General features: G+C 42.8%; 1 protein-coding gene across 1 annotated transcript in view; it reads right to left on the reverse strand.

Moving 5' to 3' along the window:
- Positions 1–3,541: 3,541 nt before the first annotated feature.
- LOC121553868 (GTPase IMAP family member 8-like) overlaps positions 3,542–20,251 on the reverse strand; it is a 71,294-nt gene continuing 54,584 nt past the window's right edge. Inside the window, exons 4-5 of the mRNA XM_045214222.1 lie at positions 10,283–10,647; positions 3,542–4,167 (exon numbers count right to left, since the gene is read on the reverse strand). Coding sequence (XP_045070157.1) covers positions 3,542–4,167; positions 10,283–10,647 — 991 coding nt within the window. The remainder of the gene's footprint in view (positions 4,168–10,282; positions 10,648–20,251) is intronic.

Here is a 20,251-nt window from a genome sequence, read left to right on the forward strand (position 1 = left end):
GCATTGGTTTGTGGTGGTAAATAGACAGCTATGAAAAATATAGATGAAAACTCTCTTGGTAAATAGTGTGGTCTACAGCTTATCATAAGATACTCTACCTCAGGCGAGCAAAACCTCAAGACTTCCTTAGTATTTGATTTTGTGCACCAGCTGTTGTTTACAAATATACACAGACCGCCACCCCTTGTCTTACCGGAGTCAGCCGTTCTATCCTGCCGATGTAGCGTATAGCCCGCTAGCTGTATGTTATCATTGTCGTCGTTCAGCCACAACTCGGTGAAACATAAGATATTACAGTTTTTTATGTCCCGTTGGTAGGATATCCTTGATCTTAGGTCGTCCATTTTGTTATCCAATGATTGAAGATTGGCTAATAGGATTGATGGAAGAGGCAGTTTACTCGCTCGCCGTCGGATCCTTACAAGGCACCCCGATCTACGTCCACAATATCTCTGTCTCTTCCTCACGCGAATGACGGGGATTTGGGCCTTGTCGGGTGTCTGTATGATATCCTTCGCGGCCGCCTCGTTGAAGAAAAAATCTTCGTCCAATACGAGGTGAGTAATCGCTGTCCTGATATCCAGAAGCTCTTTTTGGTTATAAGAGACGATGGCAGAAACATTATGTACAAAATAAATTACAAATAACGCGGAAAAACACACATAATAGTACAATTGGTTAGAGGGCTGTAAAACGGCAGCCATCTTCTCCGGCGCTGTTTCACACACTGTTGCTGGTATTTTGGCCCATTCCTCCATGCAGATCTCCTCTAGAGCAGTGATGTTTTGGGGCTGTCGCTGGGCAACACGGACTTTCAACTCCCCTCCAAAGATTTTCTATGGGGTTGAGATCTGGAGACTGGCTAGGCCACTCCAGGACCTTGAAATGCTTCTTACGGAAGCCACTCCTTCGTTGCCCGGGCGGTGTGTTTGGGATCATTGTCATGCTGAAAGACCCAGCCACGTTTCATCTTCAATGCCCTTGCTGATGGAAGGAGGTTTTCACTCAAAATCTCACGATACATGGCCCCATTCATTCTTTCCTTTATACGGATCAGTCGTCCTGGTCCCTTTGCAGAAAAAACAGCCCCAAAGCATGATGTTTCCACCCCCATGCTTCACAGTAGGTATGGTGTTCTTTGGATGCAACTCAGCATTCTTTGTCCTCCAAACACGACGTGAGTTGAGTTTTTACCAAAAAGTTATATTTTGGTTTCATCTGACCATATGACATTCTCCCAATCCTCTTCTGGATCATCCAAATGCACTCTAGCAAACATCAGATGGGCCTGGACATGTACTGGCTTAAGCAGGGGACACGTCTGGCACTGCAGGACTTGAGTCCCTGGCGGCGTAGTGTTTTACTGATGGTAGGCTTTGTTACTTTGGTCCCAGCTCTCTGCAGGTCATTCACTAGGTCCCCCCGTGTGGTTCTGGGATTTTTGCTCACCGTTCTTGTGATCATTTTGACCCCACGGGGGTGAGATCTTGCGTGGAGCCCCAGATCGAGGGAGATTATCAGTGGTCTTGTATGTCTTCCATTTCCTAATAATTGCTCCCACAGTTGATATCTTCAAACCAAGCTGCTTACCTATTGCAGATTCAGTCTTCCCAGCCTGGTGCAGGTCTACAATTTTGTTTCTGGTGTCCTTTGACAGCTCTTTGGTCTTGGCCATAGTGGAGTTTGGAGTGTGACTGTTTGAGGTTGTGGATAGGTGTCTTTTATACTGATAAGTTCATACAGGTGCCATTAATACAGGTAACAAGTGGAGGACAGAGGAGCCTCTTAAAGAAGAAGTTACAGGTCTGTGAGTGACCAAATACTTATTTTCCACCATAATTTGCAAATAAATTCATAAAAATCCTACAATGTGATTTTCTGGAATTTTTTTCCTCAATTTGTCTGTCATAGTTGACGTTTACCTATGATGAAAATTACAGGCCTCTCTCATATTTTTAAGTGGGAGAACTTGCACAATTGGTGGCTGACTAAATACTTTTTTTCCCCACTGCACGTCTTTCCTGAGACCAGGTTGCTGGTTGCGTCATAACAACAAAGAATTATGGGGATAAATTACAGTGGTGGTTAGGATTACTAAGATAATCAATGTACAAGGTTATGTGAATTGGGTTAGGTTGAGAATAAGGGTTAGGGGAAGGGTTATCTAAAAACGCTACAATTGTTCCCGACGCTCCTTGATCACGCAACCTTTACATTGCTAGATGGTTGCAGTATACACCCACCCATAATCCCCAACCGACCTCCCTCCTATTGTCTCTGTCTTAACTAACCTACTGTCTTTAGTAACCATACCAAACATAACATATCATACTTATTGGAGGTGCAAAGATTTACGTAAAAAAGTGAGTTCAGTGATTGAGTTCAAACTATGATAAACTCTATATGGGACCAATCCCGATTTATGAATTTATGCCTTTCCTACGCACTTCTCAGTATTTGGTATTCAGACTTAGCTTATTCAGTCGCGTAACGCTCTCTGCAGGTGTGGCTACCTTACCGCTCTGAATACATTTTATTCATCACCCCCACTTGCTTGCCAACAGAGGGTTGGCCAGCAAGTGTACATTTTCAGTACATTTATCTTAAGCCATCCCTTTAAATACGGTGCATCTTTAATTAAAATGTTGTTGACAGACTCAATAGAAAATATAGAGAACAGGTTCAGATCAATGAAAGAAAGCCATCTAAGCATATTCATCTCCGTTTCAGTACCAACTAGTACTGTAGGTTTAATAATAGTATTATTTAGGCACATTTTAGGGTTAAGAAAGTATCATAAAACATTTTTGTTTGGAGAGCCTTTACGCACAAAATACTGTATATTGATGAATAAAAATACAATTCTTAAGTTCAAGGTCAGAATTTGCATAGAGAGAAAAGTGCATAAAAAGGGAATTACATTCCATTTCCATGTGCTGAACTCGGCCTATCTCATTGTTAGTTACTTATTTTTTAATCTATTGAATATCTTAACATGGTCAATTTTATAAACCTTTGAAGTTACAGAACTATAAATGAGAACTAGTATTTTTCAGATGTTTTAACAATGAAAATGTATTTTTATTCTTAATTCCAAATCAAACTTTATTTAAATTTAAAGTGAATTTCGAATCTCAACTCACTTTACAGGAAAAACTATTTAAAATGCAGGTGATAAAACACAAGCAGGAAGCAATAAAATAGTAGGAGAAAAAAACTAGGAACATAAAACAGACTGATCTGAAAGAAATGATCTCAATTATGAATAGGTGAAAGAGCATATGGATGTATAGTGTATATATATATTGAAATAAAATATGAATGATAACAATGATATACAACAGCAAGATACTTGGCATTAATCTACCTTGACTGCTCTGATTTTGACTTATTGACCCCTTGACCATTTCATGAACCCTGACCCCTCACCATGACCCATTTAATGATACCAAGCAACAAGAATGTTGCCATGAAAAAACCTCCCTATATTTCTGATGACTCATACATCTCAAGTCAACTTTAGGTGAGTGTCCTGAATTCCCTACTTGTCATTTTTGTCTGCAATATTCTCAACTACCGCTGTACCTGTAATAGCAGCTCCAGCTACTATTAAAGGTGGAAATCCCAACATAAATCCCAGACCTGTAAGAGCTACACCACCTATTTGGAATAGAGCATTTCTCAAATGTTTGTTTGCTTTTCTCCTCTCCTCCTCCTGTCTCTTTCTCTCCTCCTCTTTGATCTTATTCTGAGTCTCTTCATACATCTTACTGGTGTAGTGACGTCCTCCATTGTTCTCCACCATCTTCCCTATCTTGTCCAGCAGCTCTGTGACCTGAGTGCGGTTCCCACTCTCTCTATTGTTAAAGACATGAAACCTGTTCTCACAGACCTGGATGAGTTTCTGAAGCTCATCACTCTCACTCAGGAATGTCATCACTGGTTTGCCGTCCAGTTGATCGGGCCCAGTGAACAGTAAGATTGTGAAGGGAGAAGCGTCTGCTCCAAAGTTCTTCTGGATCCAGCTCACAGTCTTCCTCTCCTCCTCTGTGAATCTAGCCAGCCTAATCACCAGCAGGAACACATGGGGTCCTGGGACTGACTTCTTAATGCACTCATCTATTTTCCTCTTCATCTCCTGTTCAGACAGTGTTGTATCAAAGAGGCCTGGGGTGTCAATTACTGTTATGGATTTGGCTATTTCAGGCACACCCGTTGCTGACAGGTGTATAAAATCGAGCGCACAGCCATGCAATCTCCATAGACAAACATTGGCAGTAGAATGGCCTTACTGAAGAGCTCCGTGACTTTCAACTTGGCATCGTCATAGGATGCTGCATTTCCAACAAGACAGTTCCTCAAATTTCTGCCCTGCAAGAGCTGCCCTGGTCAACTGTAAGTGCTGTTATTGTGAAGGGGGCTAATCTGTGTTTGGCAAATGCCAGGAGAACGCTACCTGCCCGAATGTAATAGTGCCAACTGTAAAGTTTGGTGGAGGAGGAATAATGGTCTGGGGCTGTTTTTCATGGTTCGGGCTAGGCCCCTTAGTGCTAACAACAAAATCACACAAAAATGATCAATGGAAATCAAATGTATCAACCCATGGAGGTCTGGATTTGGAGTCACCCTCAAAATTAAAGTGGAAAACCACACTACAGGCTGATCCAACTTTGATGTAATGTCCTTAAAACAAGTCAAAATGAGGCTCAGTAGTGTGTGTGGCCTCCATGTGCCTGTATGACCTCCCCTACAATGCCTGGGCATGCTCCTGATGAGGTGGCGGATGGTCTCCTGAGGGATCTCCTCCCAGACCTGGACTAAAGCATCCGCCAACTCCTGGACAGTCTGTGGTGCAACGTGGCGTTGGTGGATGGAGCGAGACATGATGTCCCAGATGTGCTCAATTGGATTCAGGTCTGGGGAACGGGCGGGCCAGTCCATAGCATCAATGCCTTCCTCTTGCAGGAACTGCTGACACACTCCAGCCACATGAGGTCTAGCATTGTTTTGCATTAGGAGGAACCCAGGGCCAACCGCACCAGCATATGGTCTCACAAAGGGTCTGAGAATCTCATCTCGGTACCTAATGGCAGTCAGGCTACCTCTGGCAAGCACATGGAGGGCTGTGCGGCCCCCCAAAGAAATGCCACCCCACACCATGACTGACCCACCGCCAAACCGGTCATGCTGGAGGATGTTGCAGGCAGCAGAACGTTCTCCACGGCATCTCCAGACTCTGTCACGTCTGTCACATGTGCTCAGTGTGAACCTGCTTTCATCTGTGAAGAGCACAGGGCGCCAGTGGCGAATTTGCCAATCTTGGTGTTCTCTGGCAAATGCCAAACGTCCTGCACGGTGTTGAGCTGTAAGCACAACCCCCACCTGTGGACGTCGGGCCCTCATACCACCCTCATGGAGTCTGTTTCTGACCGTTTGAGCAGACACATGCACATTTGTGGCCTGCTGGAGGTCATTTTGCAGGGCTCTGGCAGTGCTCCTCCTGCTCCTCCTTGCACAAAGGCGGGGGTAGCGGTCCTGCTGCTGGGTTGTTGCCCTCCTACGGCCTCCTCCACGTCTCCTGATGTACTGGCCTGTCTCCTGGTAGCGCCTCCATGCTCTGGACACTACGCTGACAGACACAGCAAACCTTCTTGCCACAGCTCGCATTGATGTGCCATCCTGGATGAGCTGCACTACCTGAGCCACTTGTGTGGGTTGTAGACTCCGTCTCATACTACCACTAGAGTGAAAGCACCGCCAGCATTCAAAAGTGACCAAAACATCAGCCAGGAAGCATAGGAACTGAGAAGTGTTCTGTGGTCACCACCTGCAGAACCACTTCTTTATTGGGTGTGTCTTGCTAATTGCCTATAATTTCCACCTGTTGTCTATTCCATTTGCACAACAGCATGTGAAATGTATTGTCAATCAGTGTTGCTTCCTAAGTGGACAGTTTGATTTCACAGAAGTGTGATTGACTTGGAGTTACATTGTGTTGTTTAAGTGTTCCCTTTATTTTTTTGAGCAGTGTATGTAATTATATATCAAAATATTTCTGATTTTGTAATTTTTACAATGCACATTTGCCTGCTTAGATCTTTACTCTGACACAAATGGTTATTGGTAGCACTACGTAGAATGAAATAATAGTATGAAGATGAGAGAGGAGGACGTTTGGATTTGCAAAGGACATTTGCATTGTCTCTGCATGCAAGTGATTATATGTATTGAATGTTATTACTGCATGGGACTGATCCAAGGCTCTGTCAGCATCAACAGCAAAGTAAAGAGATGTGTAGCTATGGTAACAAGAATAAAACGGTACAACACCAATACAGTTTTTCCCCTTCATTTTTAGTTTTCTGTGGTTTAGTTGGTTCAGGCGGCAGGTAGCTTAGTGATTAAGCACGTTGAGCAAGTAACTGAAAGGTCACTGGTTTGAATCCCCAAGCTGGCAAGATGGAAAAATCTGCCGTTCTGCCCTTGTGCAAGGCAGTTAACCCCCAGCAATAACTGTTCCCCGGGCGCCATGGACGTCGATTAAGGCAGCCCCCCACACCTCTGTGATTCAGAGAGGTTGGGTTAAATGCGGAAGACATTTTGGTTGAATGCATTCAGTTGTGGAACTGACTAAGTATCCTTCCCCTTCTTTTACAATTCAGAAATCAACAATAGAGTTTTGTATGCTGGGTCCATATTTTACCTTTTGTCTTGTCCTTATGTTCTGACTCAGCAGCGAACACTACAGAACCTGGGGATTTCAAAAGAGGATTTGATCAGAATCACACACACACACGGTCAACATTGCTGTACTATTTATTACTAGTTATCTGAGCTGCTCAACCATGTCACTATTCATTTGAGCGAATAGCACATACACCCTGTATCATGAGCACTTGACCAATAACATTTTCATTTGATTTGAAGTACATTTACATGTACCAGGAATTGTACCTGGTGAAATTATGCAGACAACAATAGACAGTATATATATATATATATATATATATATATACAGTGGGGAAAAAAGGTATTTAGTCAGTCACCAATTGTGCAAGTTCTCCCACTTAAAAAGATGAGAGAGGCCTGTAATTTTCATCATAGGTACACGTCAACTATGACAGACAAAATGAGAAAAGAAAATCCAGAAAATCACATTGTAGGATTTTTAATGAATTTATTTGCAAATTATGGTGGAAAATAAGTATTTGGTCAATAACAAAAGTTTCTCAATACTTTGTTATATACCCTTTGTTGGCAATGACACAGGTCAAACGTTTTCTGTAAGTCTTCACAAGGTTTTCACACACGGTTGCTGGTATTTTGGCCCATTCCTCCATGCAGATCTCCTATAGAGCAGTGATGTTTTGGGGCTGTCGCTGGGCAACACGGACTTTCAACTCCCCTCCAAAGATTTTCTATGGGGTTGAGATCTGGAGACTGGCTAGGCCACTCCAGGACTTTGAAATGCTTCTTACGAAGCCACTCCTTCGTTGCCGGGCGGTGTGTTTGGGATCATTGTCATGCTGAAAGACCCAGCCACGTTTCATCTTCAATGCCCTTGCTGATGGAAGGAGGTTTTCACTCAAAATCTCACGACACATGGCCCCATTCATTTTTTCCTTTACACGGATCAGTCGTCCTGGTCCCTTTGCAGAAAAACAGCCCCAAAGCATGATGTTTCCACCCCCATGCTTCACAGTAGGCATGGTGTTCTTTGGATCCACCTCAGCATTCTTTGTCCTCCAAACACGACGAGTTGAGTTTTTACCAAAAAGTTATATTTTGGTTTCATCTGACCATATGACATTCTCCCAATCTTCTTCTGGATCATCCAAATGCACTCTAGCAAACATCAGATGGGCCTGGACATGTACTGGCTTAAGCAGGGGGACACGTCTGGCACTGCAGGACTTGAGTCCCTGGCGGCGTAGTGTTTTACTGATGGTAGGCTTTGTTACTTTGGTCCCAGCTCTCTGCAGGTCATTCACTAGGTCCCCCCGTGTGGTTCTGGGATTTTTGCTCACCGTTCTTGTGATCATTTTGACCCCACGGGGTGAGATCTTGCGTGGAGCCCCAGATCGAGGGAGATTATCAGTGGTCTTGTATGTCTTCCATTTCCTAATAATTGCTCCCACAGTTGATATCTTCAAACCAAGCTGCTTACCTATTGCAGATTCAGTCTTCCCAGCCTGGTGCAGGTCTACAATTTTGTTTCTGCTGTCCTTTGACAGCTCTTTGGTCTTGGCCATAGTGGAGTTTGGAGTGTGACTGTTTGAGGTTGTGGACAGGTGTCTTTTATACTGATAAGTTCATACAGGTGCCATTAATACAGGTAACAAGTGGAGGACAGAGGAGCCTCTTAAAGAAGAAGTTACAGGTCTGTGAGTGACCAAATACTTATTTTCCACCATAATTTGCAAATAAATTCATAAAAAATCCTACAATGTGATTTTCTGGAATTTTTTTCCTCAATTTGTCTGTCATAGTTGACGTGTACCTATGATGAAAATTACAGGCCTCTCTCATATTTTTAAGTGGGAGAACTTGCACAATTGGTGGCTGACTAAATACTTTTTTTTCCCCACTGCACGTCTTTCCTGAGACCAGGTTGCTGGTTGCGTCATAACAACAAAGAATTATGGGGATAAATTACAGTGGTGGTTAGGATTACTAAGATAATCAATGTACAAGGTTATGTGAATTGGGTTAGGTTAGAATAAGGGTTAGGGGAAGGGTTATCTAAAACGCTACAATTGTTCCCGACGCTCCTTGATCACGCAACCTTTACATTGCTAGATGGTTGCAGTATACACCCACCCATAATCCCCAACCGACCTCCCTCCTATTGTCTCTGTCTTAACTAACCTACTGTCTTTAGTAACCATACCAAACATAACATATCATACTTATTGGAGGTGCAAAGATTTACGTAAAAAAGTGAGTTCAGTGATTGAGTTCAAACTATGATAAACTCTATATGGGACCAATCCCGATTTATGAATTTATGCCTTTCCTACGCACTTCTCAGTATTTGGTATTCAGACTTAGCTTATTCAGTCGCGTAACGCTCTCTGCAGGTGTGGCTACCTTACGCGCTCTGAATACATTTTATTCATCACCCCCACTTGCTTGCCAACAGAGGGTTGGCCAGCAAGTGGCCAGTACATTTTCAGTACATTTATCTTAAGCCATCCCTTTAAATACGGTGCATCTTTAATTAAAATGTTGTTGACAGACTCAATAGAAAATATAGAGAACAGGTTCAGATCAATGAAAGAAAGCCATCTAAGCATATTCATCTCCGTTTCAGTACCAACTAGTACTGTAGGTTTAATAATAGTATTATTTAGGCACATTTTAGGGTTAAGAAAGTATCATAAAACATTTTTGTTTGGAGAGCCTTTACGCACAAAATACTGTATATTGATGAATAAAAAATACAATTCTTAAGTTCAAGGTCAGAATTTGCATAGAGAGAAAAGTGCATAAAAAGGGAATTACATTCCATTTCCATGTGCTGAACTCGGCCTATCTCATTGTTAGTTACTTATTTTTTAATCTATTGAATATCTTAACATGGTCAATTTTATAAACCTTTGAAGTTACAGAACTATAAATGAGAACTAGTATTTTTCAGATGTTTTAACAATGAAAATGTATTTTTTATTCTTAATTCCAAATCAAACTTTATTTAAATTTAAAGTGAATTTCGAATCTCAACTCACTTTACAGGAAAAACTATTTAAAATGCAGGTGATAAAACACAAGCAGGAAGCAATAAAATAGTAGGAGAAAAAAACTAGGAACATAAAACAGACTGATCTGAAAGAAATGATCTCAATTATGAATAGGTGAAAGAGCATATGGATGTATAGTGTATATATATATTGAAATAAAATATGAATGATAACAATGATATACAACAGCAAGATACTTGGCATTAATCTACCTTGACTGCTCTGATTTTGACTTATTGACCCCTTGACCATTTCATGAACCCTGACCCCTCACCATGACCCATTTAATGATACCAAGCAACAAGAATGTTGCCATGAAAAAACCTCCCTATATTTCTGATGACTCATACATCTCAAGTCAACTTTAGGTGAGTGTCCTGAATTCCCTACTTGTCATTTTTGTCTGCAATATTCTCAACTACCGCTGTACCTGTAATAGCAGCTCCAGCTACTATTAAAGGTGGAAATCCCAACATAAATCCCAGACCTGTAAGAGCTACACCACCTATTTGGAATAGAGCATTTCTCAAATGTTTGTTTGCTTTTCTCCTCTCCTCCTCCTGTCTCTTTCTCCTCCTCTTTGATCTTATTCTGAGTCTCTTCATACATCTTACTGGTGTAGTGACGTCCTCCATTGTTCTCCACCATCTTCCCTATCTTGTCCAGCAGCTCTGTGACCTGAGTGCGGTTCCCACTCTCTCTATTGTTAAAGACATGAAACCTGTTCTCACAGACCTGGATGAGTTTCTGAAGCTCATCACTCTCACTCAGGAATGTCATCACTGGTTTGCCGTCCAGTTGATCGGGCCCAGTGAACAGTAAGATTGTGAAGGGAGAAGCGTCTGCTCCAAAGTTCTTCTGGATCCAGCTCACAGTCTTCCTCTCCTCCTCTGTGAATCTAGCCAGCCTAATCACCAGCAGGAACACATGGGGTCCTGGGACTGACTTCTAATGCACTCATCTATTTTCCTCTTCATCTCCTGTTCAGACAGTGTTGTATCAAAGAGGCCTGGGGTGTCAATTACTGTTATGGATTTGGCTATTTCAGGCACACCCGTTGCTGACAGGTGTATAAAATCGAGCGCACAGCCATGCAATCTCCATAGACAAACATTGGCAGTAGAATGGCCTTACTGAAGAGCTCCGTGACTTTCAACTTGGCATCGTCATAGGATGCTGCATTTCCAACAAGACAGTTCCTCAAATTTCTGCCCTGCAAGAGCTGCCCTGGTCAACTGTAAGTGCTGTTATTGTGGGGGGCTAATCTGTGTTTGGCAAATGCCAGGAGAACGCTACCTGCCCGAATGTAATAGTGCCAACTGTAAAGTTTGGTGGAGGAGGAATAATGGTCTGGGGCTGTTTTTCATGGTTCGGGCTAGGCCCCTTAGTGCTAACAACAAAATCACACAAAAATGATCAATGGAAATCAAATGTATCAACCCATGGAGGTCTGGATTTGGAGTCACCCTCAAAATTAAAGTGGAAAACCACACTACAGGCTGATCCAACTTTGATGTAATGTCCTTAAAACAAGTCAAAATGAGGCTCAGTAGTGTGTGTGGCCTCCATGTGCCTGTATGACCTCCCTACAATGCCTGGGCATGCTCCTGATGAGGTGGCGGATGGTCTCCTGAGGGATCTCCTCCCAGACCTGGACTAAAGCATCCGCCAACTCCTGGACAGTCTGTGGTGCAACGTGGCGTTGGTGGATGGAGCGAGACATGATGTCCCAGATGTGCTCAATTGGATTCAGGTCTGGGGAACGGGCGGGCCAGTCCATAGCATCAATGCCTTCCTCTTGCAGGAACTGCTGACACACTCCAGCCACATGAGGTCTAGCATTGTTTTGCATTAGGAGGAACCCAGGGCCAACCGCACCAGCATATGGTCTCACAAAGGGTCTGAGAATCTCATCTCGGTACCTAATGGCAGTCAGGCTACCTCTGGCAAGCACATGGAGGGCTGTGCGGCCCCCCAAAGAAATGCCACCCCACACCATGACTGACCCACCGCCAAACCGGTCATGCTGGAGGATGTTGCAGGCAGCAGAACGTTCTCCACGGCATCTCCAGACTCTGTCACGTCTGTCACATGTGCTCAGTGTGAACCTGCTTTCATCTGTGAAGAGCACAGGGCGCCAGTGGCGAATTGGCCAATCTTGGTGTTCTCTGGCAAATGCCAAACGTCCTGCACGGTGTTGAGCTGTAAGCACAACCCCCACCTGTGGACGTCGGGCCCTCATACCACCCTCATGGAGTCTGTTTCTGACCGTTTGAGCAGACACATGCACATTTGTGGCCTGCTGGAGGTCATTTTGCAGGGCTCTGGCAGTGCTCCTCCTGCTCCTCCTTGCACAAAGGCGGGGGTAGCGGTCCTGCTGCTGGGTTGTTGCCCTCCTACGGCCTCCTCCACGTCTCCTGATGTACTGGCCTGTCTGTCAGGTAGCGCCTCCATGCTCTGGACACTACGCTGACAGACACAGCAAACCTTCTTGCCACAGCTCGCATTGATGTGCCATCCTGGATGAGCTGCACTACCTGAGCCACTTGTGTGGGTTGTAGACTCCGTCTCATACTACCACTAGAGTGAAAGCACCGCCAGCATTCAAAAGTGACCAAAACATCAGCCAGGAAGCATAGGAACTGAGAAGTGGTCTGTGGTCACCACCTGCAGAACCACTTCTTTATTGGGTGTGTCTTGCTAATTGCCTATAATTTCCACCTGTTGTCTATTCCATTTGCACAACAGCATGTGAAATGTATTGTCAATCAGTGTTGCTTCCTAAGTGGACAGTTTGATTTCACAGAAGTGTGATTGACTTGGAGTTACATTGTGTTGTTTAAGTGTTCCCTTTATTTTTTTGAGCAGTGTATGTAATTATATATCAAAAATATTTCTGATTTTGTAATTTTTACAATGCACATTTGCCTGCTTAGATCTTTACTCTGACACAAATGGTTATTGGTAGCACTACGTAGAATGAAATAATAGTATGAAGATGAGAGAGGAGGACGTTTGGATTTGCAAAAGGACATTTGCATTGTCTCTGCATGCAAGTGATTATATGTATTGAATGTTATTACTGCATGGGACTGATCCAAGGCTCTGTCAGCATCAACAGCAAAGTAAAGAGATGTGTAGCTATGGTAACAAGAATAAAACGGTACAACACCAATACAGTTTTTCCCCTTCATTTTTAGTTTTCTGTGGTTTAGTTGGTTCAGGCGGCAGGTAGCTTAGTGATTAAGCACGTTGAGCAAGTAACTGAAAGGTCACTGGTTTGAATCCCCAAGCTGGCAAGATGGAAAAATCTGCCGTTCTGCCCTTGTGCAAGGCAGTTAACCCCCAGCAATAACTGTTCCCCGGGCGCCATGGACGTCGATTAAGGCAGCCCCCACACCTCTGTGATTCAGAGAGGTTGGGTTAAATGCGGAAGACATTTTGGTTGAATGCATTCAGTTGTGGAACTGACTAAGTATCCTTCCCCTTCTTTTACAATTCAGAAATCAACAATAGAGTTTTGTATGCTGGGTCCATATTTTACCTTTTGTCTTGTCCTTATGTTCTGACTCAGCAGCGAACACTACAGAACCTGGGGATTTCAAAAGAGGATTTGATCAGAATCACACACACACACGGTCAACATTGCTGTACTATTTATTACTAGTTATCTGAGCTGCTCAACCATGTCACTATTCATTTGAGCGAATAGCACATACACCCTGTATCATGAGCACTTGACCAATAACATTTTCATTTGATTTGAAGTACATTTACATGTACCAGGAATTGTACCTGGTGAAATTATGCAGACAACAATAGACAGTATATATATATATATATATATATATATATATATATATATATATATATATATATATATACAGTGGGGAAAAAAGGTATTTAGTCAGTCACCAATTGTGCAAGTTCTCCCACTTAAAAAGATGAGAGAGGCCTGTAATTTTCATCATAGGTACACGTCAACTATGACAGACAAAATGAGAAAAGAAAATCCAGAAAATCACATTGTAGGATTTTTAATGAATTTATTTGCAAATTATGGTGGAAAATAAGTATTTGGTCAATAATAAAAGTTTCTCAATACTTTGTTATATACCCTTTGTTGGCAATGACACAGGTCAAACGTTTTCTGTAAGTCTTCACAAGGTTTTCACACACGGTTGCTGGTATTTTGGCCCATTCCTCCATGCAGATCTCCTATAGAGCAGTGATGTTTTGGGGCTGTCGCTGGGCAACACGGACTTTCAACTCCCTCCAAAGATTTTCTATGGGGTTGAGATCTGGAGACTGGCTAGGCCACTCCAGGACTTTGAAATGCTTCTTACGAAGCCACTCCTTCGTTGCCCGGGCGGTGTGTTTGGGATCATTGTCATGCTGAAAGACCCAGCCACGTTTCATCTTCAATGCCCTTGCTGATGGAAGGAGGTTTTCACTCAAAATCTCACGACACATGGCCCCATTCATTTTTTCCTTTACACGGATCAGTCGTCCTGGTCCCTTTGCAGAAAAACAGCCCCAAAGCATGATGTTTCCACCCCCATGCTTCACAGTAGGTATGGTGTTCTTTGGATCCACCTCAGCATTCTTTGTCCTCCAAACATGACGAGTTGAGTTTTTACCAAAAAGTTATATTTTGGTTTCATCTGACCATATGACATTCTCCCAATCCTCTTCTGGATCATCCAAATGCACTCTAGCAAACTTCAGACGGGCCTGGACATGTACTGGCTTAAGCAGGGGGACATGTCTGGCACTGCAGGATTTGAGTCCCTGGCGGCGTAGTGTGTTACTGATGGTTGGCTTTGTTACTTTGGTCCCAGTTCTCTGCAGGTCATTCACTAGGTCCCCCCGTGTGGTTCTGGGATTTTTGCTCACCATTCTTGTGATCATTTTGACCCCACGGGGTGAGATCTTGCGTGGAGCCCCAGATCGAGGGAGATTATCAGTGGTCTTGTATGTCTTCCATTTCCTAATAATTGCTCCCACAGTTGATTTCTTCAAACCAAGCTGCTTACCTATTGCAGATTCAGTCTTCCCAGCCTGGTGCAGGTCTACAATTTTGTTTCTGGTGTCCTTTGACAGCTCTTTGGTCTTGGCCATAGTGGAGTTTGGAGTGTGACTGTTTGAGGTTGTGGACAGGTGTCTTTTACACTGATAACAAGTTCAAACAGGTGCCATTAATACAGGTAAGGAGTGGAGGACAGAGGAGCCTCTTAAAGAAGAAGTTACAGGTCTGTGAGAGCCAGAAATCTTGCTTGTTTGTAGGTGACCAAATACTTATTTTCCACCATAATTTATAAATAAATTCATTTAAAATCCTACAATGTGATTTTCTGGATTTTTTTCTCCTCAATTTGTCTGTCATAGTTTACGTGTACCTATGATGAAAATTTCAGGCGTCTCTCATCTTTTTAAGTGGGAGAACTTGCACAATTGGTGGCTGACTAAATACTTTTTTCCCCCACTGTATATATATATATATATATATATATATATATATATGCTGTATATATAAATATGATGTATATATAAATTATAATTATATAAATAAATATACTATTATTATTAATGTATTTATTTGTGTGACTGTCCTTGTCCATCAGTGTTGTGTTATTTGTCATGTTTTGTGTTTTTGTTGACCCCAGGAAGAATATCTGCTGCCTCTGCAAAGCTAATGGGATACAAACAAACAAAGAAGTGTGTAGTGTGTGTATGTTGTGTGTGTGTGTGTGTGTGTGTGTGTGTGTGTGTGTGTGTGTGTGTGTGTGTGTGTGTGTGTGTGTGTGTGTGTGTGTGTGTGTGTGAGAGAGAGAGAGAGAGAGTGTGTGTGTGTGTGTGTACCCAGAATCTTCAGAATCCTTCCTCTTCCTTGAGCCATTACTTCTACTGCAGCCAATCAAAAACATGGAAACAGATGATGACCTCATTACAAAATTCAAAGTCCACATTTCTTCGGTGACTCATCCCAGAGTGTTTGGCAAAGTTCCAACGTTTACAGATGAGGATAAACTAAATTATATATTTTTCTCAGCTATTTGACTTTCAAACAATAAAAACTATAAACTATAAAAAAGAGTAATGATATGTGGTATAACTGTCGATAAACACAGTACATTCCCCTAACAACGTAGCCTATATCAGGTGGACATAATGTACTTATATGCATATCAAATGACGATCTAAACATGGCTATTATTCTACCGTTGCCTGGCTGCTACGTGTCAAGACCAGATAGACCAGTTAGAGGTGGTGTTCCCATTAACATCACAGCTACTGTGTAAACAGACAGGAAAAGTTCAAACTATAATTAAGTGGAATCAGTATAACTGAAACCAGCGCTTAATGTGTCGGAACACAAAGGGTGCGTTACTCTGCTCAGACGTTGCTGACGCCAGATCTTACAACGCCTGGAGAGGTATTTTACATTTCAGCTAACCACATCATGTGTTTTAGCAATCTGTCAGTCAACCATTGGTTGATGCATGCAACGTCTAAGCAGTGGAACGCGACCTTAGTCAGCACTGACAGAAACCTGCAGGTGTGTCCTCACAGCAACAACCTGCTATAAGATGGTTGTTGACCCAAGATCGGCCCCCCTTGAACAAGATACAGTATACTACACTATCTCTGCACGGCATCTCCAGACTCTGTCACGTCTGTCACATGTGCTCAGTGTGAACCTGCTTTCATCTGTGAAGAGCACAGGGCGCCAGTGGCGAATTTGCCAATCTTGGTGTTCTTTGGCAAATGCCAAACGTCCTGCACGGTGTTGAGCTGTAAGCACAACCCCCCACCTGTGGACGCCGGGCCCTCATACAACCCTCATGGAGTCTGTTTCTGACCGTTTGAGCAGACACATGCACATTTGTGGCCTGCTGGAGGTCATTTTGCAGGGCTCTGGCAGTGCTCCTCCTGCTCCTCCTTGCACAAAGGCAGAGGTAGCGGTCCTGCTGCTGGGTTGTTGCCCTCCTACGGCCTCCTCCACGTCTCCTGATGTACTGGCCTGTCTCCTGGTAGCGCCTCCATGCTCTGGACACTACGCTGACAGACACAGCAAACCTTCTTGCCACAGCTCGCATTGATGTGCCATCCTGGATGAGCTGCACTACCTGAGCCACTTGTGTGGGTTGTAGACTCCGTCTCATACTACCACTAGAGTGAAAGCACCGCCAGCATTCAAAAGTGACCAAAACATCAGCCAGGAAGCATAGGAACTGAGAAGTGGTCTGTGGTCACCACCTGCAGAAACACTTCTTTATTGGGGGTGTCTTGCTAATTGCCTATAATTTCCACCTGTTGTCTATTCCATTTGCACAACAGCATGTGAAATGTATTGTCAATCAGTGTTGCTTCCTAAGTGGACAGTTTGATTTCACAGAAGTGTGATTGACTTGGAGTTACATTGTGTTGTTTAAGTGTTCCCTTTATTTTTTTGAGCAGTGTATGTAATTATATATCAAAATATTTCTGATTTTGTAATTTTTACAATGCACATTTGCCTGCTTAGATCTTTACTCTGACACAAATGGTTATTGGTAGCACTACGTTGAATGAAATAATAGTATGAAGATGAGAGAGGAGGACGTTTGGATTTGCAAAGGACATTTGCATTGTCTCTGCATGCAAGTGATTATATGTATTGAATGATATTACTGCATGGGACTGATCCAAGGCTCTGTCAGCATCAACAGCAAAGTACAGAGATGTGTAGCTATGGTAACAAGAATAAAACGGTACAACACCAATACAGTTTTTCCCCTTCATTTTTAGTTTTCTGTGGTTTAGTTGGTTCAGGCGGCAGGTAGCTTAGTGATTAAAGACGTTGAGCAAGTAACTGAAAGGTCACTGGTTTGAATCCCCAAGCTGGCAAGATGGAAAAATCTGCCGTTCTGCCCTTGTGCAAGGCAGTTAAACCCCAGTAATAACTGTTCCCCGGGCGCCATGGACGTCGATTAAGGCAGCCCCCCACACCTCTGTGATTCAGAGAGGTTGGGTTAAATGCGGAAGACATTTTGGTTGAATGCATTCAGTTGTGGAACTGACTAAGTATCCTTCCCCTTCTTTTACAATTCAGAAATCAACAATAGAGTTTTGTATGCTGGGTCCATATTTTACCTTTTGTCTTGTCCTTATGTTCTGACTCAGCAGCGAACACTACAGAACCTGGGGATTTCAAAAGAGGATTTGATCAGAATCACACACACACACGGTCAACATTGCTGTACTATTTATTACTAGTTATCTGAGCTGCTCAACCATGTCACTATTCATTTGAGCGAATAGCACATACACCCTGTATCATGAGCACTTGACCAATAACATTTTCATTTGATTTGAAGTACATTTACATGTACCAGGAATTGTACCTGGTGAAATTATGCAGACAACAATAGACAGTATATATATATATATATATATATACAGTGGGGAAAAAAGGTATTTAGTCAGCCACCAATTGTGCAAGTTCTCCCACTTAAAAAGATGAGAGAGGCCTGTAATTTTCATCATAGGTACACGTCAACTATGACAGACAAAATGAGAAAAGAAAATCCAGAAAATCACATTGTAGGATTTTTATGAATTTATTTGCAAATTATGGTGGAAAATAAGTATTTGGTCAATAACAAAAGTTTCTCAATACTTTGTTATATACCCTTTGTTGGCAATGACACAGGTCAAACGTTTTCTGTAAGTCTTCACAAGGTTTTCACACACTGTTGCTGGTATTTTTGGCCCATTCCTCCATGCAGATCTCCTATAGAGCAGTGATGTTTTTGGGGCTGTCGCTGGGCAACACAGACTTTCAACTCCCTCCAAAGATTTTCTATGGGGTTGAGATCTGGAGACTGGCTAGGCCACTCCCGGACTTTGAAATGCTTCTTACGAAGCCACTCCTTCGTTGCCCGGGCGGTGTGTTTGCGATCATTGTCATGCAGAAAGACCCAGCCACGTTTCATCTTCAATGCCCTTGCTGATGGAAGGAGGTTTTCACTCAAAATCTCACGATACATGGCCCCATTCATTTTTTTCCTTTACACGGATCAGTCGTCCTGGTCCCTTTGCAGAAAAACAGCCCCAAAGCATGATGTTTCCACCCCCATGCTTCACAGTAGGTATGGTGTTCTTTGGATCCACCTCAGCATTCTTTGTCCTCCAAACATGACGAGTTGAGTTTTTACCAAAAAGTTATATTTTGGTTTCATCTGACCATATGACATTCTCCCAATCCTCTTCTGGATCATCCAAATGCACTCTAGCAAACTTCAGACGGGCCTGGCTTAAGCAGGGGGACACGTCTCGCACTGCAGGATTTGAGTCCCTGGCAGCATAGTGTGTTACTGATGGTAGGCTTTGTTACTTTGGTCCCAGCTCTCTGCAGGTCATTCACTAGGTCCCCCGTGTTGTTCTGGGATTTTTGCTCACCGTTCTTGTGATAATTTTGACCCCACGGGGTGAGATCTTGCGTGGAGCCCCAGATCGAGGGAGATTATCAGTGGCCTTGTATGTCTTCCATTTCCTAATAATTGCTCCCACAGTTGATTTCTTCAAACCAAGCTGCTTACCTATTGCAGATTCAGTCTTCCCAGCCTGGTGCAGGTCTACAATTTTGTTTCTGGTGTCCTTTGACAGCTCTTTGGTCTTGGCCGTAGTGGAGTTTGGAGTATGACTGTTTGAGGTTGTGGACAGGTGTCTTTTATACTGATAACAAGTTCAAACAGGTGCCATTAATACAGGTAAAGAGTGGAGGACGGAGGAGCCTCTTAAAGAAGAAGTTACAGGTCTGTGAGAGCCAGAAATCTTGCTTGTTTGTAGGTGACCAAATACTTATTTTCCACCATAATTTGCAAATAAATTCATTTAAAATCCTAGAATGTGATTTTCTGGATTTTTTTTCTCATTTTGTCTGTCATAGTTGACGTGTACCTATGATGAAAATTACAGGCCTCTCTAATCTTTTTAAGTGGGAGAACTTGCACAGTTGGTCGCTGACTAAATACTTTTTTCCCCCACTGTATATATATATATATGCTGTATATATAAATATGATGTATATATAAATTATAATTATATAAATAAATATACTATTATTACTAATGTATTTATTTGTGTGACTGTCCTTGTCCATCAGTGTTGGGTTATTTGTCATGGTTTGTGTTTTTTGTTGACCCCAGGAAGAATATCTGCTGCCTCTGCAAAAGCTAATGGGATACAAACAAACAAACAAGTGTGTAGTGTGTGTGTGTGTGTGTGTGTGTGTGTGTGTGTGTGTGTGTGTGTGTGTGTGTGTGTGTGTGTGTGTGTGTGTGTGTGTGAGAGAGAGAGAGTGTGTGTGTGTGTGTGTGTACCCAGAATCTTCAGAATCCTTCCTCTTCCTTGAGCCATTACTACTTCTGCAGCCAATCAAAAACATGGAAACAGATGATGACCTCATTACAAAATTCAAAGTCCACATTTCTTCGGTGACTCATCCCAGTGTTTGGCAAAGTTCC

This window comes from Coregonus clupeaformis, unplaced genomic scaffold (genome assembly GCF_020615455.1).
Source record: "Coregonus clupeaformis isolate EN_2021a unplaced genomic scaffold, ASM2061545v1 scaf0217, whole genome shotgun sequence".
Lineage (NCBI taxonomy): Eukaryota > Metazoa > Chordata > Actinopteri > Salmoniformes > Salmonidae > Coregonus > Coregonus clupeaformis.